General features: G+C 48.1%; 1 protein-coding gene and 1 long non-coding RNA gene across 2 annotated transcripts; both read right to left on the minus strand.

Annotated features, from left to right (window-relative positions):
* Positions 1–1,222: 1,222 nt before the first annotated feature.
* On the minus strand, positions 1,223–22,168 carry FAM124B (family with sequence similarity 124 member B). Its single transcript, XM_003991214.6, has 2 exons — positions 20,321–22,168; positions 1,223–3,080 (listed from the first exon to the last, which is right to left on the minus strand). The coding sequence occupies exons 1-2, from the start codon at positions 21,050–21,052 to the stop codon at positions 2,430–2,432; spliced, it is 1,383 nt and encodes a 460-aa protein (XP_003991263.2). The 5' UTR covers positions 21,053–22,168; the 3' UTR covers positions 1,223–2,429.
* A 1,102-nt stretch (positions 22,169–23,270) lies between these two features.
* On the minus strand, positions 23,271–26,193 carry LOC123379294. The gene is made up of 3 exons (XR_006583575.1): positions 24,182–26,193; positions 23,658–23,804; positions 23,271–23,401 (listed from the first exon to the last, which is right to left on the minus strand). It is a non-coding gene; the product is annotated as an uncharacterized LOC123379294 (long non-coding RNA).
* Positions 26,194–27,793: the final 1,600 nt, after the last annotated feature.

A 27,793-nucleotide genomic window follows, 5' to 3' on the forward strand; every position in this document is an offset into this window, starting at 1 on the left:
CCCCTGGGTTTGATTTTTTTTTTAACTGAATCATTGATTTTACTAAAAGTTGTTTCAAAAAAAAAAGGAAAAAACTTTCATTGTCATGACATTTTAAAAAAACATGGGTCTGAAGGACCATTTGTAATAACACTACTATTCTAAGTATTTATTGTGCTTAACAATATCCAAATACCTTCAGGTGCATAATCTTGATTCTCTTAACTTTCGGTTACAGTAGGTAAGGCAACGGAGGATCAAAGAGGCTGACCGTTCAAGGCCCCATAAATAGTACATTTAAAAGCTGGGGCCCAAAGCGGGGACTTTGGCACCCTGGTGCACTGGAATATCCGTCCCATCGCGTTATAAATGGGATTCCTGTGTTGAGAAGGATCTAGTCAGTGTCACTTTAAGAGTGTGTTATTTGGGGCGCCTGGGTGGCGCAGTGGGTTGAGCGTCCGACTTCAGCCAGGTCACGATCTCGCAGTCCGTGGTTTCGAGCCCCGCGTCGGGCTCTGGGCTGATGGCTCAGAGCCTGGAGCCTGTTTCCAATTCTGTGTCTCCCTCTCTCTCTCTGCCCCTCCCCTGTTCATGCTCTGTCTCTCTCTGTCCCAAAAATAAATAAATGTTGAAAAAAAATTAAAAAAAAAAAGTGTTATTTTACAAATCAATTTTGTAAGGTACTCCTTCACGTTTATCAGTATTCTTCCTGATTTCCATGTACTTATATTCTTGCCCATGTATTATGTTAAAGAATTCAGGTAACCTCAAAAGAAGCAGTAAGGAAATTTCAGAATTGCCCGCCTGCCGCGCTTTCCAAGGCAGCTCAAGAGCTCAATTTAAATGAGACTTTCATTACTTTAAACTCTTATTATAGAAAATCATAGCGAAATTAAGTTCTTCATCCCATTTCCTAAAATCTAACTTTAGTCTGGGGGAGGGAAGGAAAATGAGAATGAGAATATATTGACGTCACGCGCTTAGAAAAAGAAAATCAACCTCGAAGTCTTGTCTTTGTCTATTTGCGACTCGTCTTCATTTCTACTCTTCAAGGTCAGCAGAGCACCCAGACTCAGCCAGGTGTCTCTTCCCTGAGACTCGTGCTTGAGCCCGAACACATCTTCTCTCCACGTGGGTATACTAAGTGTCGGGTTGTCACGAAGATCGGGCCAATCAGCATGGATTTGGAGAATAAGGTTCATGGAGTCCGATAACGTCATAAATTGACTACAACACACAGACCTCAGATGTTTTAAAAACCTTTATTATAGACCCACCAAAAAAATACAGTCTATGAGCAACCGAGAATTTGTCCATTATGGTTGTAATTGCAACTCATAATATGCGCCGGTCTCCGCCTGCAGGTGGCGAATGGTTACTACAAGCCTTGTGCAGCAAGTGTGAACATCAGTTGTGGAAAAGGGTTCCGGAGGAATTAACACTTCAACATATTCTCAAGTGTTGATAGAACGAATCTGTACTGGTGGGACCATAAACTTTTGGTGGTTGGATGGCCCCAGAATGTATGTGGACCATATGTCAATGTCTGTCTTATTCAAACATGGGTGCTCCATAAATACGTGCTGAATGAGTGAATGAATGTATAAATGAATGAATGAGTATTGCAAAGAAATTTAGGAATTTGAACATGGCCAGAAGAACGTAAGTCCTGCTCTAACGACCCATCCAATCCAATCTTCCTGCCGCGTTAAGTAGAGATCTGGAATCATCCGATCATGTCATGTTCCTCTCTGGTTAGAAACATGAACCACTTGGCCCCTTTGGAGTAGCCCAGAAACAAATGAGAAATGGAGGGGCTGGGAAATCCCAGAGCCTAGCTTTCATTTTTCACCGGATTTCTTGGCTTCCTGTGTTTCTGCTCATTAAACAGGAAAAAACTAAATTGTTTCTAATTTTCAGAACCCTTGCATGGTAACTCATTCTAGATGCAAACAACTTTAAAGGCAAAATCACGAGCGGCTATGTAGTATACAGAGCATAGATACCAAAGGAGGCCACATAAAATTAAAAAACACTAAAGAATAAATAGTCCGTGTCGTCCAGGGGGATGAACTATGCAACCCAAGTGAAAATTAAAACCAAAGTGCAGACGCTCATCAGCATTGCATAACACAGCTGACTCATTTGCATACAATGCAATTATTTCTGATAGGTGCTGAACTCAACACACCCAGCTGGGTTAGCTGTGTCTCCAAGGGCTTTTTTCCCCTGCACGTTGGCTGTGTTCCCTCCTGACCATGATCGCAAATAACCGTTCACAGCGCCATGAGACTGGGAACAGTTGAAATAAGCGCTATACTGATCTGTGCATGGCTAGCCTTCGGGGCCCCTCACGTGAACAAGAAACAGGCCCGATTCCAGGTCAGAGGGCTCCATTCCTAGAACACTGTATCTGATCTCGTGTTTTAGGAAACCCCACTTGTTTGGTGCTATATAAAGAATTCTTCTTCTTCCTTTTCTTCACCCTGGACTGGCAGGTGAAGGAGACATTTTGACATCGTCTTCCTTGCACCGAGATCCCTCTGGCCAGCAAGGGACAAACCATGGATCCTTTCCTTAGAGATTTCATTGTTCTTGGAGGCAGTTGCCCCTAAGGATGAGTCTGGCAAGCAGGATGGTGGCTGGCTGGCCCGGAGATCCCTTGGAAATTTGCTCAGAACAGATTGCCTGGGTTCACAGTTGACCGTGGTGCGCCCTGTGTCAACATTAGTTTCTGCCTCCAGCTTCTCAAAGCTGTTTTCCGCGCTGAGGACCTTTGCTGTGGCCCCAGGCTGGAGGTGGGGAGAAGGCAGATGCATCCGGGCACCCGTGGCTGCGCTGCGGTCCTGGGATGGGCAACCAGGGTTTTTCCACAAAGTACCACTATAGCTGTCTGACGCTGGGCATCCGCCGGGCGCTGGGCACTCCGGAGAGCCCACCTTGAGCCTCCTGGCCCGGCTTCTTCGGCCTCTGGGCTCTAGGGTCCTCCTTGTGGAGACAGGGATCAGCCTGGAGCCCTGGGGAAGCGTGTTGGCTCCCGAGGTGCCGTTCAGAAAGGAAAGCTCGCCATTCCGCACACCAAGTCCTGGATTCAGTTGGACCTAAGGGACAAGGGAAAAAGAAACAAATTCAACAGACGTTTTCCATTAACTAAGTGCCGAGAGCAGACGATGTCCCATTCATCCTCCGCCATGCTGTGCCCACAGCGGACTTGCAACAGAGCCAGTTGAATTGAAGTCATAAGTCCAATCTAATTATGAGCTCTATCAGTATTCAGCTCCACACATCTTTCTCTCAGACTCCCTAAACCAACGTATGACAAGGCTACGAATCTGAGAATCAAATGACCGCTTGACAACAACACGGCTCTTGTAGATCATGTTGTTCAAATGACACGAAGATGTTCGAAGATGTCATCTGGCGGCCTCACTTGCTGATGCAAACAATGTATCACCAACTGTGCAATCAAAATCACAATAAAAAGCCACCCAAACACGTGGCCATAGTCAAGATAAAGCCTGGAATAAGAATTCAGTCCTCCAAAGTTGGTAAGTTCTTTTAGATCAGGCCAATGATATCTATCTTGAGCTATTGCAAGACATGTGGGCACTCCAGCCAGACTAATAATTCGACACCTTTTAAGCCAATATTCTTTAAATTGGGGGGGGGTGCCATTTGTTTATAGCACAGACCTAGTGTCATGTGGGAAACAAAGAAAGGAGGGAGCTGTGTTCTCTTAATCCCTAGCAATTCCATTCTGGTTCCAAACGTACAGGCCCTACTCAGCAGAGCTCCCAGCCTAGGGTTTACTGCTGTCTCCTTCTGCAGAATGGAGTTCACTGGCCCATCTCCCATCCTTGGACTCTTGGGAGCCTCATCCCCTACTCTTTACATTGCACTCTGGCCAAGAAGATTTCTGGAAAAGATAATGTTCTCTCTCTTGTCAGTAGCCCTTAGAAATTGGTATCTAGGGCCTACCCCTGCCTGGCCCTGCCCTTAATCAAATATGGAAAAGAATGTCACAACCATAAATACATTTTTTAAGTGAAAGAAGCCCATCTGAAAAGTCTACATACTGTATGATTGTGACTATATGACATTCTGGAAAAGGCAAAGCTATGGAGACCATAAAAAGGAAAAAAAAAAAGTGGGGGCACCTGCACGCCTCAGTCGGTTAAGTGGCCGACTTCGGCTCAGGTCACGATCTTGCAGTTAATGAGTTTGAATCCTGCGTTGGGCTCTGTGATGACAGATCGGAGCCTGGAGCCTGCTTAGGATTCTGTGTCTCCCTCTCTCTCTCCCTGCCCCTCTCCTGCTCACACTCTGTCTCTCTCTGTCTCTCAAAACAATGAATAAACATTAAAAAAAAAAAAAAGTTAGTGGTTGCCAGGGGTTAGAGGGGAGAGAGGGATGAACAGGCAGAGCTCAGAGGATTTTTAAGGCAGTGAAAGTACTCTGTACAATACCGTGTGGGGGGGGGGGCACACGTCATTATACCTTTGTCAAAACAGTTCGTGCAATACCAGGAGTGAAACCTAATATAAACCGTGGACTTTCGGTGATAATGATGTGTCTATGCAGGTTCATTGATTGTGGGATGGCGGGATGCTGACAGAGGGGGAGGCGGTACCTGCGAGGGGCAGGGGAGCATATGGGATTCTCCAGTTTGCCGTGAACTTAACACTGATCTAAAAAAAAAAAAAATGTTTTTAGGTTTGTTAAAAGAAAATAAAAAAGACTGGTCCATATTTATCTCCCCAGGCAAGAAGGAAGAAATCAGAACAGTAAGAAAGCAGGTCTAGAAACGACCAAATCACCACGCAGGTGCGTCGGGTAGTTGCGTACTTATGCCATACACACGTAGGCCCAGCCCCCAATTTTCTCTCTGATAGAAACGGTAGAGTGACCGTGATCAAACTGCAAAAAGCGAGAAAGTTGTTTCCATCAACTCCTTTGGCAAATATTCTCTGTAAAGAGCCGTATAATGTATCTGAGGCCCCGTGGACCCAAGGTCTTCATTGCAATTACTCGACTCTGCTGCAAAGCAGCCTCAGACAAAGAGATAAATGGGTGTGGCTGTGTTTCAATCTTGTGCAATTTTCATGTGTCATGACGCTCCCCCCCCCCAACCATTTAAAAGTGGAAAAACTATTCTTAGCTCCCGGGGGCCCGTGGTTGGCTGATCACCTATAGAAAAAAAAAACGACTTCCCGCTCCCCAACTCTCCCCCCCCCCCACCTCCCAACACTTTTTTCAAGCAGAAACTTTTCTGGAATCACTAGATATGAGGTGCTGTCTGCAGAGCGGCCCTGATTGAAGGCTGCTGGGCCTCCCTTTGCTCCCCCACCCCCGCCCGCTGGGGTGCTGACCCCACTCACCAGGTCCCTAAGGCTCCCCGGAACACACTTTGAAAACCGGTATTCTGCAGTCTGGACCAAGCCACTTACCCTGAAATCTCCCCCACAGGTGTGCTTCCCCTGAGCCGCGCCCCCTCCCCCTCCCCTACCCCCCACTCTCCCTCTCTTCCCCCCCTCCTCCTCCCCCTCTCCCCTCCCCCATCCAGCCCACCACCCCCGTTCACGCAGGGGGGAGCCTCCACCAACATCCCAGCCCCCTCTAGCGGGGACACTGTCAAAGGGACAGCCACTGCATGCCGGGATGTGTCCCTGTGTGTGAACCCAGAGGAGAAACTTCTGTCCCCAAACTTGGCTGCACACTGGGGTCCCCTGGGGATCTTTAAAACACTGACACCAGGCTCCCACCTGCAGACGTTTTAATGTCATTGGGCTGGGAGCCACCTGGGCCTGAGGAGATTTTAAATCTCCCCCCGCCCGGGGGGTGATTCTAATGGCGCAACAAAAGTTGGGAAGTACAGCCACAGACCCAGAAAAGGTGGGGGTCCCGCAGCATGCTATCACGTGGTCACCGTGAGTCTCAGCGTGTCAGGCTGACCTCCCACTCCACATTTCTGGAGTGGGATTTGCCTTTGCCTCTCTCTAATTCCTCCTGCCTCCCCTGCCCTTCCTGGCTTTCTGTCCCTTTTCCTTTTTCCTTTCACCCAGTGTTACCTTCTAATAATATCCATCTAATAATTTCCGGGGCGCCTGCCGGAAATTGGCTCAGTTGGTTGAGCGTCCAACTTCGGCTCAGGTCATGATCTTGCAGCTCATGGGTTCAAGCCCCACATCCAGCTCTGTGCTGACAGCTCAGAGCCTGGAGCCTACTTGGGCTTCTGTCTCTCCCTCTGTCCCCCCCTCCCCAGCTTACTTACACTCTGGCTGTCTCTCAAAAATAAATAAACGTTAAAAAATTATATTCATCTAATAACTTCTCATAAGAAAAACGTGGTAAAGGCAGTGATGGCTCACTGTAAAGCCCATTGAACAAGTGTATAAAATAAAAAGGAAAGGCTTCTCCCCAACTCCAACCTCAAGCGGCCCCAAATTCTCCCTCTCCGAGAACACTACTCGTTGATTCTTTCCAAATCAGAGGGAAACAGACTCCCGGATGCAAGCTGGGGTCTCCTCTCCTGGGAGAACAAACTCCCCAAGTCCCTTCAGAGGGCTGAGCCGCCAGCCTAGCCTCCTGGAGAATCGTTTGACCTTATAATCTACCTTTTTACGTGACCCAGTGAAGTCTTTTTCTTCCGGAAATGGAAACTGGCATAGGGATTCCCATACTCAGAGATCATTCAGGGTTGGTATGAGACTATCCAGTCTGGATGATGAAATCCACTGGTTGGTTTCTGAGGTCCTATTGAATTTTCTACCAATCCTGAAGAGAACGAGAAGCCTCAGAGCAACCAGGAAGTGCCTCTCAGGGCAGGGTCTGTAGTCGCCCCTCCTCTCAGCTCTGCTCAGCCCATGGCCCCTCCCCTGGGCCTCGCCCCCCTCCAATGTTCTACCTCCCAGGGACGCTGAGCAGTCTTTCCTGTTCCAACACTCAGCTCTCCTGTTGCATCAGCTCTTTCCCATCAACACCTCCTTCCATGTCAACTGGAGTCCAAAGACCCTCATGGCTTCAACCACTTCCCCGCCCAAACCTCCCACTCCTCTCCACCACTCCCTTTCGTTCTGCCAAAGCCTCCCTCGAGACCTCCCAACCCCGGGTTCCATCTGCGTGCCCACAGGCTCTGAACTTGGGCCTTGAGCTGCAGGCTGCCGAAAAGCACACGACTGTTCAGCGTGACATCACCATGAAGGTGCGCTTTCCAACTGGGCCCAGGCTCCCCGTAGGTCCTGTTTCCTTAGCCAACTGTCAGCTGCTTCAGACCTTCCGAGCTGTCCTCAAACCGTCAGTGGGGCCACCACACCCCCTCCCCAGGCAGAAGGATCTCTAGATTAGGGAGAAAACAAAAGCCATCAGCAGCTAGCACCTCTCGGCTGCCTGCCATCCAATGTACCTGCAACATCATCATCCTCCCCGCAAGAAACGGGACCGGTCTCCGCTCCGTGAATTCCAATGCCTCCTGCCTTCCTGGCCACCACCAACTTATGGATGATTCATTTCCTCCCACTTGGCTATCTTGTTTGTCCCCTCCTTCTCTCTACCCCATGCTCTGCCCTCTCTTTTTCCACAACAATTAAACCTGCTCAGGTCTATCTTGAATAAACACATTCCTTTACCCTCTTGCCCTCCGGCTCTCTCTCCTCTCCTTCACAGTCAAGCCTCTCTATTAAATGTATCCACACTCATTTATCCTACTAACCTCCCCTGATTTCCTCCACCCATGGCACTGACTCTCCCCGCTACCAATCCACTGAAATTGCCCTTGCCAGAGATCATCCTCAATCAGTTTCCCTGTCATTCATTGTTACTTGAGCTCCGGTTGAATTTTACAAGGCTGACCTTTCTCCTTTACATTTGAAGTCTTTTTTTTTTTTTTTTAAAGCTTCAATTACCGTGTAAATGATGAAGGCTCCCCAAAGCGTAACTACAGCTCAGATCTGTCTTATAAGCCTCCCATTTGTCTATCCAACTGCCTTCCAGGCACCAGCTCCTCAAACTCAACATGTTCAAAATTGAACTCATTTCCCGACTCATGCTAATTCCATTCTGTTTTGTCTTTTCCCTTTCTTCAAACGCGTTAGCCCCATGTTAGCAAAGCAAGAGCATCATTTCCCCTTCTTCGTCCCCGTGTCATACTCTGTCGCCCAAAGATCTCTCCGATCTTCCTGGCTCTCCGTGTCCAATGCCCTTAACCCTACGGCAGGCTCTTGCCATCTCTCATCTGAATTACTGCCACAGCTATGGGATGAGGCCCCCGTCGATGCCCTCACGTCCCTCCGATCCCTCCTGTACTCCTCTACAAGAGAAGCTTCAGAAACAGCTTTCATCATATTACCCTCCTACTTCAGATGGCTCCCTATTCTTCTTGAGATAAGAATCTAAGTCCTTTAATATGACCGATCACACCCTCCACAGTCTGCCCCCTCTTCCTCCAGCCTGGTCATTCACCACTTCCTCCCTTCCAGCCTCCACTTGCCAAAATCGAGCTTCTTTGGACGTGATTTGCTCTTTCCCAGTGCCAGTGTTTGTGTATATTATTTCCTCGGTCTGGGATATGTCTCTTCTAACCCCTCTCCCTAAAAACCCATGATCAGCCCCGGCTTCCGCATCACTTCCTCTTGGAAGCTTTCTTAATGTCCCTGACTCTGGGTTAGGTCCCCTAAATATTGGCTCTGCCACTTAGTTGTTGGACTTTAGAGAAGTTACCTAATCTTCCTATGCCTCAGTTTCTTCACCTATGAAAGGAAATAATCCTGAGTACCAGCATCATAGAGTTGTTGAAAGGATTAAATGATAACAGTGGCTGGGACATAGCTCTGCTAAATATGAGTTGGTTAGTATCATAGTAATTAGCATTATTACTAGATCTCCTCGCAGCCTGTAATTCCATATCATAGTAGTTATCACCGTGTTATGCACTTGTCCACTGACATCTCTGTGTCTTTCTCTGAACTTGCCATCTTGAGCAAGGGGTATATTCATCTTCTTCATTATTGTATCTCTAGTCCCTCACATAGTGCCTAGCACATGGTAAGTAATCAACTAGATGTCTTTTGGATACATACGTAAAGCTTAGCACCTAACAAAATGTACATTTTTACATGTATAAAGGTATGGAGATGTAAAATCCTATTGGGCCCCTAATTATTTGACATTAGGTAGATCTCAAGCCTTTTAAAGAAAAGTCAAAATGACTTTCATCGTATGGTTGGCCATTTCTGCATTTTAGGAGAAGGAAATGTCAACTTCTCATTCTCAAAGTGAGGTCTGAGATCCTTAGACCACAGACCACAATTGAGTGCAATATTATTAATGTAGAAATGCAGACATGTGCAGTTACGGTGAAGAATTTCCAGGAGAAACATAATGCTGAGTGATTGAGAGAAATCCCTTGGGGGAGAAGAAGGCTCCTCTTGCCAGAACACAAATTGAAATGCATTTGTAGGAATTCTGATCATTTAGAGCTCATCTTTCCAAGAAATATTTGTAAAATGTTACGAATTGAGAACTAGCTTTTTCAAGTTACGGGGAACCCTGGCAGTTATCTTGATGAATAGGACTATCGTGTGTCACTCATTTGATTCTAAATACCTGAGAAACAAGAGAATATGCATCATTAAAAAATGATTAAGCTGTTAAAGAACAGATTCATCCCATGAAGGGAAAATAAGATTGTCTCTTACTAAACGTGATTGCAAGAGATAAGAGAATTTCTCCTACACTGAAAAAAAAATTAAATGGAAACAAATGACGCAGATAATAAGAACCCCCGAACAATGCCAAACTTGCTTACTTAAGAGGTGAAACCACTGTCTTCTGATTAATTGTTCTTTATTTTTTTTTCAAGGTTTTATTTATTTTTTGGGGGGGACAAAGAGAGACAGAGCATGAACGGGGGAGGGGCAGAGAGAGGGAGACACAGAATCGGAAACAGGCTCCAAGCTCTGAGCCATCAGCCCAGAGCCTGACGCGGGGCTCGAACTCACGGACCGCGAGATCGTGACCTGGCTGAAGTCGGACGCTTAACCGACTGCGCCACCCAGGCGCCCCTAATTGTTCTTTAAAGTAAAGGTACTTACCAAAAAAAAAAAAGTGGGGGCCGTCTGGGGGGCTCAGTCAGTTAAGCCTCTGACTTCAGCTCAGGTCATGATCTCACAGTTTGTGAGTTCAAGCCCCGTGTCAGGCTCTCTGCTCTCAGAGAGCAGATCTTCTGTCTGCCTCTCTCTCTGCCCCTCCCCAACACACCCCTCACCCCTCAAAAATAAATAAATTTTTTTACAAAAAGAAAAAAGAAAGGCACTTACTTCAACTGATTAATCACAACCACTGATGTTAACTGCTTTTCTGTAAGAGTGAAAACATGAGCAATGCCTCGAAGTGTTCCTTCAGGACAGCATAAACCCAAGTATTGAGTGAGCAGAAGGGTAAGGAAGGCAGTGTGTGTGTGTGTGTTGTGTGCTTGTGTGGGGCACATTTGGGGTAGGGATGGAGAATGAATAAGAAACGGAGAGAGTGACAAAGAGGGAGGAGTAGAGTGGAAGCGCGCAGAGCGGAGAGATTCGGAAATGGGAAAGGACCCTCGAGAAATGCTACCGAAGAAAATGAATTACTTTCTCCATGACAGACCACGTTCTTTGATTTTTTGAACGGCTAAGACAGAACACAACGACGGACTTAGCCAAATGTTGACCAAGTGAAAAGAACCACGTGCTTGCTTACACCAAACTAGCTTCTGGAACACACACCTTTTCCGAAGAGGCAGGCTTATTTCCTGAAAACAAGCAGTCAATCAACCGGTGGTGCAGAAGCAGCTGTCTACCCACTAGTCTACTGGAAATAGACATTTACAACAAAATACTGAAAAGGAAGCGGAGCGTCATAGACTTCCAAATTATATGGTACAAGAATAAGAAAATACGTAATCAGTTGTGGGTTACAAAAATTTCCATGTAAAACGTGCACCAAATGGAAGCTACTGTGCTTTGGAGCTTCACGGCAGGTTTTGGAGGCAAATTGCCATTCGAGCAGAGCCTTGAAGGGTGGAGAAGTGAAGAGGCAGAGAAAGACATCTCTGGACAAGAAACAGCTTAGGCAATGCAGAGATGCCAGATATCCATAAAATGGAAATTTTTCAACTCAAAAAGGAATGAAATTCTGACACCTGTTACATGGATAAACCTAGAAAACATTATACTGAGTGAACTAAGCCATACGTAAGGACAAGTATTACATGCTATGTGTCACATCACATAGGTGAGGTGCCTAGAATAGGCAAGTTTATAGAGACAGAAAGAACCAAGGTTACCAGGGACTAGGGGAGGACGGAAGAGGGAGTTATAGCTTAATAGGTACAGAGTTTCTATGTGGGGTGATGAGAAAGTTCTAGAAACAGACTGTGGTGATGGTAGTGTAACATTGTAAATGTACTTAATGGCACTGAACCCGACACTTTAAAAGGGCTCAGGTGAATAAATGTTGTGTTCTGTGTATTTTAGGACAATAAAAAACATATCTGGGTGCAGGGGTGAGCCTAGACTTCTGGAAAGAAAGTTGGGCTAGCCATAAAGTTAGCCGCCATTTAAAAATGTGTCAACTGTGGTGTGCTGGGTAAAATAGGATGCCTGGAGCCGGAGTGAAGAGTTACAATGTCATAATAGTTATAACGCACCTTTAAAGCTACGCGGGCTTAAAGAAGGAAGGGGGAAAAAGAATGACCCCAGTGGAAAACTACCAGTTTTCTATTCACCTACATTCACTAGGTGTGACTGAATGAGGGGCTTCTGGGAAAAGAGGCTTTAAAAATGACAATGTTTCAAAACCACTGCAAATGGGGAGAGGGTGACCAGAGCTGGAGAGGTTGGGGGAGGCTGTCGATGGTGTCTTAGGTTTCGCTCGGACTGAATGCGAGGTGCGAATGAGACATGATGGTCCCGTGGTCTTCCAGGGAGCCGGAAATAAGCTAAAGGTCGAGAGCCAGAGATTCTCACACAGCAGTAAGGTCAACAAAGATGAGGCTAAGTCCACAGGATGGTCTCTATTTCTTAACCTTAAGGAAACCTTTGGCCAAGGACAGTGGTTCTCAGCTGGGGGAACCTTCACCCCCAGAGGCATTTGACAAGGTCTGGAGACGTTTTGGTTGTCGCAACTGGGGTGCAGGGGTCGGTACTACTAGCCTCTAGTGACAGAGCCAACGGTGCTGCTCACATCAGCAAGGCACAGGACAGTCTTCCACGACCAAGAATCATCTAGTCCAAAATGTCAATACCGCCAAGGCTGAGAGAACCTGATTTAGGCACAGGAAGAAAGGGAGAGTCCTTGAAAAAAAGATGGAAAGAGAAGACAAACTTAAAGAGCTGGGTTATGGAAACCCACAGAGGACAGGCTTTCGAGGCAGGAGTGGTCAATGTGCATGGTGCTCGTGGCCTTATGGCGAAACTCTCCCAGCATTTGTACAAGAAGTGAGGATAAAGGACAAATAGCAGCCCCAGGACCGGAGAGGCAGATAAATGCAGGGAATCATGGCTTCTCGGAGCAGAGACTCCTAAGGGGAAACGCCAGCAGGAAGCAGGGCCAGATGAGGAAAACCTGAACTCTGACTAAGGAATGGCAGAAGGCTTCGTGTGGACAACTCTGAGAGTTAAAAACTCCAGGGGGACCCAGTCAGAGGGGCCCCACAAGCTTGTGAGATTTGCCTCCAGGAGCCTGACCAGACTCTCACAATAAATATGGGAGAAACCTCTCCTTGTGCTTCTGGAAGGGGAAGGAGAAAAGAAACCATTTTTTCTTTTTTTTTCTTCTTCTTCTTCTTCTTCTTCTTCTTCTTCTTCTTCTTCTTTTTTCTTTTTTTTGAGAGAGAGAGAGAGGGAGAGGGAAGGAGAGAGAAAGAGTGAGTAGGAGAGGGGCAGTGGGAGAGGGAGAAAGAGAATCTTAAGCAGGCTCCATACCTCAAGGCTCCAGCCCACTACCATGAGCTTATGACCTGAGCTGAAATCAAGATTCAAATGGTTAACTGACTGAACCCCCTCGATGCCCCTAAAAAATACAATTTGAAAAGATGGTAAACATCAGAGCCAGGCATGGCAGCGCTGTTGGGATTATCAGGCCAGGAATTTGAAAGTTGATGAATGTCCTAGAAGCTCTAATGGATAACGCAGACCGCAAGCAAGGACAGGTGAGCCATGTAAACAGAGACAGAAATCCTAAGAAAGAACCAGAAAGAAACACTAGAGATATAAAAAACAAAACAAAACAAAACAAAAAACAAAACCAACACGGTAACAGAAATAAAGAACACCTTCGATGGGCTTACTAGTAGACTGGACACGGTTGAGCAAAGAATCACTGAACTAGAACGAACCTCAGAAGAAACTTTCAACACTAAAAATTGGGGGCACCTGGGTGGCCCAGTGGTTGAGCATCTGACTCTTGGTTTCGGTTCAGATCATGATCTCATGGTTTCGTGAGTTCACCCGCAGCACGGGGCCTGCCTGGGTTTCTTTCTCTCCCTCTCTCTCTCTGCCTCTCTCTTAATTGCAGGCATGCTCTCTCCCCTCTCTCTCAAAACAAACAAACAAACAAACAAACAAACAAACAAACAAACTTTAAAAAAACAAGACAAAGCTAAAAATCAAAGAGAACAAAGACAAAACACCAGAACGGAATATCCAAGGACTGTGAGGCAGCTACAAAAAGTGTCACATTTGCATGGTAGGAACACCAGAAGGCAAGAAACAGAGAAAGGAACAGAAGAAATATTTGAAATAACCGTGCCTGAGAATTTCCCCCAAATTAATGTCAGACACAAGAACATAAATCCAGGAAGCTCAGAGAACACCACCGCAAAAATCCCCCCAAAGCTACACCTAAACACACCGTTTTCCAAACTACAGAAGTCAAAGATAAAGAAAAAAAATCCCAACAGATGTCAGAAAAAAAAGAAAAAAGATAAGGGTCACATCCCACTTTTCAAAAGCCATGCTAGCAAGAAGAGAATGGAGTGAAATATTTAAAGTGTGAAGAGAAAAAAATAGCCACCAAGCTAGAATTCTATACCCTATGAAATTCTCCTACAAACGTGAAGCAGAAATAAAGTCTTTCTCAAACAAACAGAGATCGAAGGAATTTGTATGTCAGTAGGCCTGCCTTGCAAGAAACATTAAAAGCTCTTTGGAGAGAAGCAAAGTAATAAAGATCAGAAACTTGGAAGGAAGAACATTGAAGAAGGAGTAAATGAAGGTCAACTTTTATTTTTCTCATTCTTAGTTGATCTAACAAAAAAGTGTGTTTAAAATAATAATACCAAGGGTGCCTGGGTGGCTCAGTCGGTCAAGCATCTAACTGGCTCAGGTCATGAACTCCCCATTGGTGAGTTCAAGCCCCATGTCGGGCTGGGTACTGACAGTTCAGAGCCTGGAACCTGCTTCGGATTCTGTGTCTCCTCTCTCTCTGTTTCTCTCTCTCTCTGTCAATAACAAATAAAAATTTTTTTAAAAATTTTAATGATAATACCAACAATGTATTTAATTATGTGTGTGTGTGTGTGTGTGTGTGTGTGTGTATCACATATAGCATTGAATGTATATATTAGAAAAGAAGAAAGACCTCAAATCAACAATCTAAGTTTCCACCTTAGGAAACTCGAAAAAGAAAAGCATATTAACTCCAAAGTAAGGGGCGCCTGAGTGAGTCAGTCCGTTAAGCATATGACTTTGACTCAGGTCATGATCTCACGGTTCATGGGTTTGAGCCCCACATCGGGCTGTCCGCTGTCAACGCAGAGCCTGCTTCAGATCCTCTGTCCCTCTCTCTCTCTGCCCTTCCCCCACCTGCACTCTCTCTCTCTCAAAAAATAAATAAACGTTAAAAAATCATCAAGAAGAGAATATCCTTTAAAAAAAATCTGAAGTAAGCGGAAGATAATAAGAATTAGAGCAGAAATCAATGCACTTGAAAACAGGAAATCAGTAGAGAAAATCAATGAAATAAAAAACTGGTTCTTGGAGAACTCAAGCGTTACTTGTAGAGGATCCAGAGGCGAGCCCAGGGACTGGGCGAAGCTCACACAGGCGTGATTGCCCGCTCATTCAGCGGAATAAACTGAGAGAAGCCACCAGAAAGGACGGCTAATGACCCACATCTGTTGTTGAGACTCAGCATCCCAGATTGTACTGACGTTCGGTTCATGTGCTGATGTAAGCAAACCCCCTGCCTGGGTCCACGAATGAGACACCACCACGGTGGGGCAGGTGGTGGAGACGAGTGTGAACTTCCCCATTTCATTCGTCTTGGGAAGCAGTCAACTCTTGTCAAGAAAGAAGGCCTGGAAGGTGGGCCCCCAAGAGATAAGAGGGAACCTTCCTGCTCTCACTGTGTGCTTGGCCTGGAGCACCTCCTGGTGACACACGTGCAGCACACACGGAGACGTGTGAGAGGACCTCAAGGTCACGTCTTGGCCAAGGAGCTCTGAATGGTGACACCCAGAGGTGCTTGTAAGTTACCTCTCCTGTAAAGAATGTTCTGTTGTTTTCCCCTTTTGGCCTCAACCTTTCACAAAGACCTTGTTGGAAATTAGAGCCTGGCTTCAGTAGTGTTGTGGAGACGTTGACAAGGACATGCCCATGGTGGTCGCAGCAGCTACCCGTGGAGGTGGGACGGCCCTGTAGCTGGTGCTGATCTCCCCGGGGTTATTGGCAACACAACCAGAGAGCAGTGGCCCGATGAGCAGAGGAGGCTGGAAGAACCTCAGGGGCCCGTTCTAGCGCACCCGAGAAAATTCACGCCACCGAGTACACACTGGCTTCGACGACATCACGGTCTGCGCCTGCTTCTCCCTTTCGTTCCCCGGTTCTTCTTCTCTCTCCCGTCTCCCGGAGTGTGGACGCTTCGTAGATTCTGCTTCCTTCTCTTCAAATTCTACACACGCTTCCTCATTACCACCACTGCTGCACAGGGCTTCAGCCATCTCCCCCCCACCCCCCACCCCACTCGTGTCCCTACCCCAAGCTCCTGCCCTCAGGGGCCACCTGACTCCAGAATATCACCCGAATGACCTGCAGGCATCTCAAGCCCCGAGGTGTCCAGACCCATCGTCACCTCCCTTCTCTTTTAAACACGGTTCATGTTTAACCTCACGCTACCTCACGCTTCCATCATGCTTTCCCTTACGTAAAACTTTGCTAGTCCCTGATTGGGCGGTCGAAGTCACCTCTGGATCTGTCCCTCTGGTACCCATCCAATCTACCCGCCATGATGGTGCCGGCCGTCATCATCTAAACTGAATCTTACAGGGACCTACCGTGTCTGCTTCTTCTTTAACAACCTTACTAAACGCCTCTCTGCTGCCTGTTGTAGATCCCCCTGCACCTATACGGGCCACAATCTTTCCCCCAAAACTCATCTGAACTCTCCAGCCCTACCCCTACCCCCTACCACAGCCCAGTTCGGTCATCCTCCAAGTCACACATGCTCCAATCTTGGTCAAATCAACCCTTTCTGTCCCTATACTCGAGGCAGGGGCGGGGGGTGAGGGGGTGGGCTGCAGCCCTACCAGGGCAGGCTCCTCATATCGCAGGCTCCTGTGGGAGAATCCAGCCTCCCCATCCGCCAGGAAAGGCAACGTGTCATGGCAAAGAAGACCCAACCACAGGGTAAGAGGGACGGCTGTCTTGTCTCCCACGGGGCAACCACGGAAAAATGCAAGGACAAAGCACCGCTAAAGGGGGAAGGGAAGAATCAAGCCACCGTACATTGGCAGCCGTTAAGAACTAAGACAGGGGCGCCTGGGTGGCTCAGTTGGTTGGGCCTCCGACTTCGGCTCAGTCGTGATCTCATGGCCCGTGAGTTCAACCCCCACGCCGGGCTCTGTGCTGACATCTCGGAGCCCTGAGCCGGCGTTCAGATGCTGTGTCTCCCTCTTTCTCTGTCCCTCCCCCACTCAGGCTCAGTCTGTCTCCCTCAAAAACAAAGAAACATTAAAAAACTTCTTTTAAATAAATAATAAAAGGACTAAGACAAATGGAGAGCGGGGCCTAAACAGGTTCTGGTGCAGGGTAGACAATCAATAGGAGTATTTGGTGAATGAGGGGCACCTGGGTGGCTCAGTGGATTCAGCGTCTGACTCTTAACTTAGGCTCAGGTTCTGATCTCACGGCTTCGTAGGTTTAAGTCCCTCATTGGGTTCCGTGCACGGTACCGCACAGAGCTTGCTTAGGATTCTCTGTGCCCCTCTCTCTGTACCTGCCCCCCACCTGCTCGTGCTCTTGCTCTCTCTCTCTCTCACTCAAAATAAATAAACTTTAAAAAAATAAAAAAGTATTTGGTGGGTGAATCAACCTGGACATAGTCAATCATTTATTGACCCATCCATTCATTTACTGAGCACCTACTATGAACCCTAATGTCACTCTCCGCAAAAATGCGCATTCTGACATTCTGCATTGGCAGGTCAGCTGGGAAAACAACTGTTCACTGTGTGCCTCTGGCAGGACAGCTGGTGGCTTTCTTACACACACACACACACACACACACACACACACAAGAATTGCATTGCTTCTGCACAATCTCCTACAGCGTCCACTTTACAGAGCACCTCCATTTCTATTTTCTTTCTTTTGATCCTCATACCTAATTGTACCAGTCAGTACCACGCACGGGCTCCATCAGTGGCTGCTGATTACAATAAGGATAAAATAGAAGCTCCTTAGCGAGACGCTTGTTCGTCCGCACGAGAATGTATTTGCCTACCATGCGCCGGGCCGTCCTAGGTACTGGGAAGACAGAGGTTCCTGCTCTCATAGCATTTACCTTCCAGTGGCTGACCATTTTCCTGATGATGTGGTCCCACCTACCTCTCATCTTCTTCCCGTGACCCCACTCTCTTCACCCCAGCCACATAGAACCTCAGGCAGTTTTTTGTTTGTTTTTTTGTTTTTTGTGTGTTTTTTTTTTTACATGCCCTGCTAAGGAAATGCCACATCACACATTGTCACCCACAGTCTCTCCTCTTTATAACACCTTCCTCCCTTCTCCATCTGGCTCCTTCTTTCCGGACTGTCCAGCTTCAGGAGGCCCAGATATCACTCCTCAGGAAGCTTTGCCCATCACCCGCCCACACTCATATCCATTCCGGCGCTGAGGAAGGGTTATTTGTGGAGAGGTGAATCCGTAGTTATGGTTTTCCACTGAATACGTATTATTTTCTTTCTTTTGGTCAACATCAGTCATCTGGGCCGCCGGGCATTTGTTTCCCTACGATCTTCACTGGGGGTCCCTGACCCTCCCCTGGGAGTCCCTGACCCTCCCCTGGGAGTCCCAGGAGGGTCTGACTTCACAGAAAATCAGCCTCTGCCTGAGAAGTATACTAACCCCCATGATCCCATTCCCTTGGATGCAAAAATTGGTTTAGAGAAGAGAATTGGTTAGAGAAATTGGTTTAGATCTGAGTTGGTTGGGTTAATCTTGAAAATAAGAACAGTTTAAAAAATGTGCCCCCTGCTGCACACACATATTAAATGTTTGTTTGACAGTGAGGTTGATTATAAATTCCGGAGATTAACCGGGGCTGAAGTAGAAACTTTAGATGCCTTGGAAATTGCTGGGTTAATTACAAGGCAACCGACAGAAAGAGTACCTGTCCACCTTAGGTGAACAAGAAGTAAATAATTTAGAAATCTTTTGACACAGAATCACTATGATTCATGTTATTAATAGCTCAAAGCTGATGACAACAAAATTAATCAAAGGGAAAGACTTTTTGTCTTCTGTCCTGTTATTACTGTACCCAATCGGCCTTAAAGGGGTTTCTGACCATTTCTCAAGGACAGAAGCCACAGAACATTTTGCTGTGAGTATCATGCCCTGCCTGCACACACTTACACAAGCATGCACACTCACAGAGCACTGGATAAGAGTGGAGAATTGCATGAGTTGTCTTATGTCTTAGGCAATTCACTGAGAATCTCTCCCCTTCAGTTTTGTCATCTGCAAAATGGGAAAAATAGTGATTTCCTAGGTTGTTATAAGAATTAAATGAATGGGGTGCCTGGGTGGCTCAGTCGGTTGAGCGTCCAACTTCGGCTCAGGTCATGATCTCACAGTTTGTGAGTTCGAGCCCCACGTTGGGCTCTGTGCTGACAGCTCGGAGCCTGGAGTCTGCTTCACATTCTGTGTCTTCCTGTCTCTCGGCTCCTCCCCTGCTCATGCTCTGTCTCTCTCTGTCTCTCAATAATAAATAAACGTTAAAAAAAATTTTGAATAAGAATTAAATGAAGTAATCAACGTAATACATTAGTCTAGGTCATAATCAATAATAATAGTTAAAATTGCATTGTGGGCGTTAAGTGTTAAGGCATTTCATGTGCATAACAACCCACACTCTAGGAAGATGTTGATATTACCTTTGTTGTGCTAATGAAGAAACCCAGACTAAGCCAGGCAGCTTCTAGGTGCCAGGCTCACCTGGAAGAGAATATCCCACAAGAGACGCCACATGATCGCTATCAGGATGGTGCTTGGCTTATAGGAGATGCTTACAGAAGGCTTTTATATCAAGATTTTTTTTTAAAGGAGTTCGAACCATCTAGCTTGATTTGGGGTAGAATTTGACAGTGATACAAGGTGCTTGAAAATGAGGTCAAGTGTTCTCAAGGAGCATTTTCAAGGGGCACCTGGGGGGTTCAGTCGGTTGAGCATCGGACTCTTGATTTCAGCTCAGATCATGATCACCAGGGTTGTAGAATCGAACCCCGGGTCGGGCTCCATGCTAGATGTGGAGCCTGCTTGAGGTTCTCTCTCCTTCTGCCCCTCCCCTACTCACGCGTGCACACCCTCTCTCTCTCTTTCTCAAATAAAAAAGAAAACTAAATAAGTCAACAGGGAAAATATTACGTCCACAGGACTGCAAACTTAACATCCCCAACTATAATTACAGCTTAAGCTTCCTTAGGTCGGATGGGAGGAGCTTACACTATTTCTGAACCAAGAGTGGGCCAAGTATTTGCGCGCAGTTTTAAAGGACAATCTTGTATAAGCTACAAGCTCACGGAGCTTGAACTCCCTTATCTGTCGGATGAGGGGATTTTATTAGCCCACTGATGCTCAACCCTGACACTTGCTACGTATCTGAGTCGTCCAAGGCGCCCCCGGAGACGCCAGTCTCACTGACCTGGGGTGCTGCTGTGGCAGGAGACGTTTTCCAAGCCAAGCTCCCCGGGGGATTGTGACGTGCCACCAAGGTTGAGAACCACTGCATCGGATCATCGCTAAGGCCCATCTCAGACATAAAATCACACGGTGCCATGTGCGTCTACAAAGATCAGAGGCAAAACAGGAATACCTGAAGCAGAATCTGGTTGCCGTCATAGTCCTGTGTTTGCCACCTGGTGCGGCTGATGGGGACGCACGGATGGGGTAGAAGAGGCACTAACTGGCCAATCTCTTGGACCTTAAACTGCAGCACTGAAGACTCTTTGGGGTCCACTGACATCCCGAGGGGCAGCTGCTTCAGGGACAGCTGCAGAGCAAAGCTCTCGGTGGCATAGAGCACAAAGAAACAGAAGTTGCTCTTCTGCAAGGTGGCGTCCTTCTGCAGGATCAGCTCGTAGAGTCTGATGGCATCCTCGTAGTTGTCAAAACTGCAGTAGAGTGTCACTCGCAGGATCTCGGCCCCACAGTGCGCCTGCCTCACGCCCCAGACGGGCATCTGGCTGTCCAGGCTGTAGAACTCCTGCTTGGCGAGAACGTAGGGACACGGTCGCCCCGGGGCGTTGGGGGCCGGGTAGCACTGCCAGGGCCAGCGCCGGAGGGAGTCGAGGACCCGGAACAGCCGCTCCTCCCCGAGGCTCTCGTGCAGGAAGAGCAAAACAGACATCCCCGGGAACCGGGAGCGCTTGGAGTGGCCCCTGTCGTAGTATTTCGCTGGCCGGACCCGCTCTGACACCAGAAAGGGACGGACGTCTGGGCACACGCAGTCCAGGAGCCGGTCGAGAGTTTGCTGCAGAAGCGAGCCGTGCCCAGAGTTGGCCAGGAGGTGGACGGTCATGGCCAGAGGCTCTGGTGTCTCGTCCATTCTGGACTGACCGAGGACAGAGGCAGCAAGGGGAGGGGGGCCCGGGGCAAGCTTCCGCGGCGAAGGGAGCAGCGGGCGGTTCTCACGCAGAGCCTGCAGCCCACCAGGAAACCCGCACCCCCGCCCCCCTTCCGAGCCGAGCTCCCAACCTGGGAGCCCCTGGCTGCCGGCGGCCACACGGGAGGCAATCCACACAGATCGGGGCACGACCGCAGCGGGGGTCGATGTCGGCCACAGCGTCACTCGCGCGCACAGTGTCACTGCGCGTCTGGCTCGTCCAGGCACTCCCCAGGGGTTCTGTTTGCCCTAAAAACCTACAATCCTGAGAAACACCCAAGTGGGTGGTTCTTACAGACACTCAGGAAAGGAAATGACCGGGCAAAAAAAGGAACAGGAGTCGGCTCTGTCGGGCTGATAGCGATCTGTTTAGTTGAAAAGACACTGGGTTTAGGTTTACGGTTTATGGGCCCACAATGGGTTCTGATTTCCTCCTTACGTCCCTCCAGGCCACCTGAATACAATGACCGCTTTAAAACAATTCTGCAACTTGTCCCCTGGCCAGGATTTCCACCCCCCCCCCCTTTGTCTTTTTATTTTGTTGCAGGACAACGGATCCTAGGGCAGAGACGAGAGGATATTTTATCTAAATAATATTGACTGTTCACCAAAAGGGATTTGCTCTACCGCAGAGTCTGAGGGCATGTACTAAAAAGATGTTGCAAAACGAAGCCCTCCCCGCCGCCCCGTTCATGTGATTCTTCACGAAAGACTGAGAGCTTTCCAATATCGACCAGGGTGGTTGCTCGTTCCTACTGAGGATCGAGCAGGCACCAGTCATCAGCCCTTCTAAAACTTTCCACAAATAGGTTTAAGTCTCCAGCACACCTACGAAGAAAAGACTATTTAGCCCCAAATGACGGATGAAGGTGGGACACAGAAAAGTTAAGCAACCTAGCTAAGGTCTCACAGCTAAAAAGTGGCTGAAGGGAAGATTGGAACCCAGGAACCGAGAGGTGCTCTTGAGAAGCAAAGAGGAAATGCTTCGCGGGGACCTGGAAGTCCTGGCCTGGCTTTTCTTCCTAAGCATAGGGAAAGGACACGAAAGCACATTCTAGCTGAGGACACGTATTAATCTTAGGGACTCGGTGTGCTGTTGAATCTTAAAATGAATAATGTTCGATAAGAATATCCGAGCTCTAGGGGCGCCTGGGTGGCTGAGTCGGTTAAGCGTCCGACTTCGGCTCAGGTCCTGATCTCCCGGGTCATGAGTTCAAGCCCCACCTCGGGCTCTGTGCTGACAGCTCAGAGCCTGGAGCCTGCTTCCGATTCTGTGTCTCCCTCTCTCTCTGCCCCTCCCCCTCTCATTCTCTGTCCGTCTGTCTGTCTTTCTCTCTCTGTCTCTCAAAAAATAAACATTTAAAAAATTAAATTAAAAAAAGGAATATCTAAGCTCTAAACATAATACCCACTGTAATGTGTTCTGAATGTCCGTTTGAAAATCATTTGCTATTTGGATAGCTGCACTCCTAAAAAGGTGTGGACAAGTACATTTTTCCAAAATATTTTTTTTAAGAGAGAGAGAGTGTGTGAGCAGGGGAGAGGGGCAGAGGGAGAGAGAGGAAGAGAATCTTTTTTCTCTTTACTGTTTATATATGACTGGGGTGGGGGGTGGGGAGAAAAGGGGGCTTGAACTCATAAACTGTGAGATCATGACCTGAACCAGGAGATCGTGACCTGAACCATGAGATCATGACCTGAGCCAAAGTCCCAGGTGCCCCGGAGAGAGGGACAATCTTAAGCAGGCTCCATACTCAGCACAGAGCCAAATGCGGGGCTCGATCCCACAACCCTGGGATCATGACCTGAGCCAAAATCAAGAGTCAGACGCTCAACTGACTGAGCCACCCAAGTGCCCCATCTAAGCATAATTCTTTTTTTTTTCTTTTTTTTCTTTTTTTTTTTTTTAATTTTTTTAACGTTTATTTATTTTTGAGACAGAGAGAGACAGAGCATGAACGGGGTGGGTCAGAGAGAGAGGGAGACACAGAATCGGAAGCAGGCTCCAGGCTCTGAGCCATCAGCCCAGAGCCCGACGCGGGGCTCGAACCCACGGACCGCGAGATCGTGACCTGGCTGAAGTCGGACGCTTAACCGACTGCGCCACCCAGGCACCCCTAAGCATAATTCTTAAAATAAGCTACTTATTAATGCTTACAAGGGAACACATTGTGACAATCTTTTTTAAATTAAAAAGCACTTTTATGATTTGAGACATAACTTAGCTTTTACTTTATGTGGGTGGATTCCTTTAATAGTGTAACAACCAACTTTAAAGTCAAATATTGTTATCTGTGGAAAGGAACGATTTCCATTCAGATTTCTTTTCTAAACCACACCTGCCACTCATTATTGCTTCATAAATCCTATACTTTTTTGCACTGGAAAAATATATACAGTTTAAACAAATGAATTCTTTTTTAATTACCAGAGTAATCAAATTCACTTTGCTTCAACTTTCCAAAAATCATTAGTTTTTTTTTTAAGGCATTACAGTTGTCAAGCTTTAAAACAAAACGAAACAAAACAAAACAAAACAAAAAACAACCTTAATTCACGTTGCACATTCGCCCTGGAAGGCAGTAACTTTCTCATCTCTCAGTAAGACACCCTTCCCTTTTCTTCCGCTCACAGAGCTGACTGTACTCGTGCACTTGAGACTTCAGACACGGTTTCTGAAATGTCCTTTGCAATTCTGGGAAAAAAAGAAAACCTCTAAAGATTCAAGGAGAAAAAGTATACCCCTGAGACCAGGATACTAACTCACAACGTTTTGCACAAGGCAAGTACTCAAGCCCTTATATAGAAATGGGTTTGCTTCTTCAAGTTGTTTTCGTCTTTTATCCAGTGCGAAAACATACTTTTTTCCTCCTGAGGCTGTCATTTCTGTCAGGACTGGAAATATTTCACTAATCTGATGGCAGCCAAAGTGCCAAGAGATATAGGGTCATGGCGGGGGGGGGTGGGGTGGGGTGGAGGGGGCACCAGTCTCCTTTCTGACTGGTTGCCTCTGCAACTATTTTTTCCCCGGACAACCTGAAGGACCGCCCCTCAGAGTCACTTTGTCCACACCTCCTCACTGCCTTCCATCGCCATCATGGCCGGCTTCTCGGCCTCACCCCATGCCACCGTTCTCTTTTTTCTTGCAAGCTGCTTCTGCTGGAGGCACAGATGAATATACGAGGGGAAGGCATCAGCTTTGACTCCCAGTACCCGGACAGCTGACCCTCTGCCATCTACCTCATTTCTCTTAAACTTAGCAAAGATGCCCAGGTTACCTGTCAGTCACCAGCTCCTGGATGGCAGCCAGTCGGTCAGCTCCTCCTGGCTAAGTGGGGGAGCTGGTGACAGGTGGCACAAGGAAGTGGAAGAACTCAGCTAGTCATGAGGATTTGCTGGAACCTGGGGACGGCCACCGGGATTTGTACCTGCTGCAAGTCGCGTGAATATGGCGGGATACGATGAAACTCTGAGATTCCCACTGCCACTCTGAGAAAACTCGGAGCAAGTTTCTCTCTTTGACTTGTAAAATGTGTTTATTTATCCCACATATGGAGAGCCAGGCACTAGATAATCACCTTGCCCCCCTCTGGAGAAGCACCTTAAATGGTGTCATTAAGGCTGCAGTAAAGGTCACTGCGGGATGCCATCGAAACCCCTAGGAGGAGCCACGGAGCTAGATGAGAGGGCCAAGGAAGCCTCCAGAGAGAGGAGAAAATGCTACCCCTTGAACTCCCGAAGAGTGAGAAGGAGGGAGCCAGGCAGGCGAGGAGGCTGGGTTGGCGGAGGGGGAGGAGTCCCGAGGAGAGGAAGCCAATGGGGGCAAGGTGCACCTGCAGAAGAGTGGAGGCCCTGTGAACCATGGGCCAAACCGCCAGCAGTTCAAGGTGGCTGGAGGACGGGGACGAAGATGGCTGGAGTGGCCAGAGACTGGAAAGGCAGCCAGGCCTCGCAGGTCACCATGAAGGGCTTGGGTTTTTTTTATGACGGGGAACCCCACCACAGAAAAGTTGGCTTGAAAAAGGAAGCGGTGCTCTGAGGAAGGCACGGACGGGAGCGATACGTGGAAAGGCAAAGTCATGGGCAAATTGTCGGCGGGGTGTGAGCAGAGAGCTGCCGGGACGCGTCCAGGAAGCCTCCCCGGGTAGCCTTGGTGACGAGTCCCGCTGCCAGTCACCACGAAAGGGACCCCGGAGAGAGAGAGCAGTCGGGAGTGAGGGTGGGGTGCGCAGATGAGACACGGTGGGTGGACGTGGCCGTGGGACCTCGGAGGGGAGACGTCCAGTGGCCGCGCGGCAGACAGCTTACCGGGCAGCAGACCAGGAAGAGGGGCTGCGGAGCCCCGGGCCTTTGGGTAACGGGAGTGCAGGGGTGCCCGTGGAGAGCACGTGAGGAGGCCAGGAAAGGCAAGAAGACGGAGATCCGGGGTGCCCAGTTCAGGGGAGGCGCGACACGTAAGTGGCATCCGGAGTCAAGTGGGAGGCCGAGCGTGTTGTCTGCACCCTGCGTGGGTGTCTTAGATTCCAGGCTTTTGGGAAGTGGCGTTGGCCGGACGAACAGCCTCGCTCCAAGTTTCAGAATCCCTCTCCCTCCCCAGTTAAGCGACTTCCAAAGAGGCGCCACGCAGATCTCGGAGCCATCCAAGCCTCTGTTTGCCTTGTTCCCCCAACAACCTTAAGTCGGATTCCTCGTCTGATACTCGGTGGCCAGCCAGGGGCTAGACATCGGAGAGCCGGAGAAGGGAGCCTGCGAAGGGCCATGCCTTTTAACCCCTGGCCGCAGCCTGAAACCCTGTTCCTGCAGAGCAGCACTAGAAAGATCTGTGGTGAAGAAGGAATGTGGCATCTCTGAAGAGATAAGAATCTCAGGGAGGGTAAGGGACTTTCCCACTGGCTGGTGGCTGTGCCCAGATTTCTGGTTTTTCAACTATGCTTCCCCAAGGGAGCAACGCACAGCAGCAGGTATTAACCTGTGTCTATTCACATAAGAGCCATTCGGGGCGCCTGGGTGGCTCAGTCGGTTGACCGTCCGACTCTTGATTTCTGCTCAGGTCATGCATGATCTCATGGCTCGTGAGTTCTGCTGTCAGGGGAGTCTTTCTCCTCTCTCTCTTTGCCCCTCCCCTGCTCAGGCTCCCTCTCTCCCTCCCTCTCTCTCTCTCTCTCAAAATAAATCAATAAACTGGGGTGCCTGGGTGGCTCAGTCGGTTTAAGCGTCCAATTTCAGCTCAGCTTATGATCTCCCGGTTCACAAGTTCAAGCCCCTAGTCAGGCTCTGTGCTAACAGCTCGGAACCCGGAGCCTGCTTCGGATTCTGTGTCTCCCTCTGTCTCTGCCCCTCCCCTGCTTGTGCTCGCTCTCTCTCTCTCTCTCTCTCTCTCTCTCAAATATAAACATTAACAATTTTTTTAATTAAAAAAATAAGTTAATTAATAAACTTAAAAAAAAAGAGAGATAAGAGACATTCAAGTTCCGGACACACAGCTAGCACATAAAAAGGAAAAAGAGGGGTGGTATCACCGGTGAACACATGTTTCCCCCATCAGCTATAGGTATTCCTGCCCCAAGGCCATTCCTGTACTTGGCTTTCACCATCCCGGCCCTGCCCCCAACACCCACATACACACACACACACACACACACACACACAGACACGTGCACACATGTGTGTGTGTGAGCACACACATGCACTCCCACACATGCACACACACATGTGCACACACATTCATGCACACCCACGGCAGGCAAACAATAGAGGTCTATGCATCCCCACCCGCTCTGGGCACTGGGCCCCTCCTAGGGCAGGGGTGGGAGGGAGGAAGTGGTCACAGCAAGCTTCTTCTCCAACCGGTTGTGCCCGTAGCTGGAAGCCTCTCTCCTGGTTCCCCAGAGGATCCCCCCTGTCCAACCCAAAACAATGCTATCAGGCCTCTATTAAATTGCCATCTGTTTCCCCTTTTCCAGGACAATGCGGCCCAGCAGCAGCCTGTGAGCTGACACCCTGCATTTTCACAGGTGCGGTAAAGAAGGCGTGTTTCCTCCTTGTTCTTTGTTGCGGTCGGCAGCTGTGACATCATTTCCCGTGCTCTGACCAGTACTGGTTCTAGGCTGAACCAGCTCGGTCACTGGGTAAGGAGACAGAGAAGTCCGGTGGCCAAGCCAGGGGCCAGGGACCGGGCCGCTTCACCTGACTCTGCTGTTCACCCCCACGAGGACCTGAGGTCTCAGGTTTAGTTTCCACTGAAAATAAAAAGTAGCAATGGTAGTAACTGACCTGACTCTCTCCGCAGATGAAATGAGCTAAAATGCCCCAGAGGACCTTCCAAACTCTCCAGTGCCCTCCTAGAGTGATCATCTCAATGGGAAAGATTTTACATTTAATATTGTTTTAAATACCTCCCCCCGCCCCGATACTATCCAGCAAATGCAGTAAGGAATGGGCAAATACATTGGTGTACATTTTTTAATGGACTGCTACTGTTCAGCTGTAATAAACAACGAGAGAACTTTGGAGAAGTAGATGGGCACCTGCTACTAAAATTGAAGAAATACATAGCCTTAGCATTTCCCCTCCCAGGTTTAATCTCTGGAGAAATCGTCTCACTTAGGCACAAAGGGGGCATATTGAGGAATGTTTTATAGCTGCATTGTTTGACATAGCAAAAAAAAAAAAAGTGGGGGGAGA

This window comes from Felis catus, chromosome C1 (genome assembly GCF_018350175.1).
Source record: "Felis catus isolate Fca126 chromosome C1, F.catus_Fca126_mat1.0, whole genome shotgun sequence".
Classification (NCBI taxonomy): Eukaryota; Metazoa; Chordata; class Mammalia; order Carnivora; family Felidae; genus Felis; species Felis catus.

Excerpts from the sequence above, each read along its gene's own strand:
- FAM124B (XM_003991214.6), bottom strand. The coding sequence starts at position 21,052 with ATGGACGAGACACCAGAGCCTCTGGCCATGACCGTCCACCTCCTGGCC. Across the intron at positions 3,081-20,320 it reads GCAACCAGATTCTGCTTCAG|GTCCAACTGAATCCAGGACT; the intron begins GTATTCCTGTTT and ends CTTGTCCCTTAG.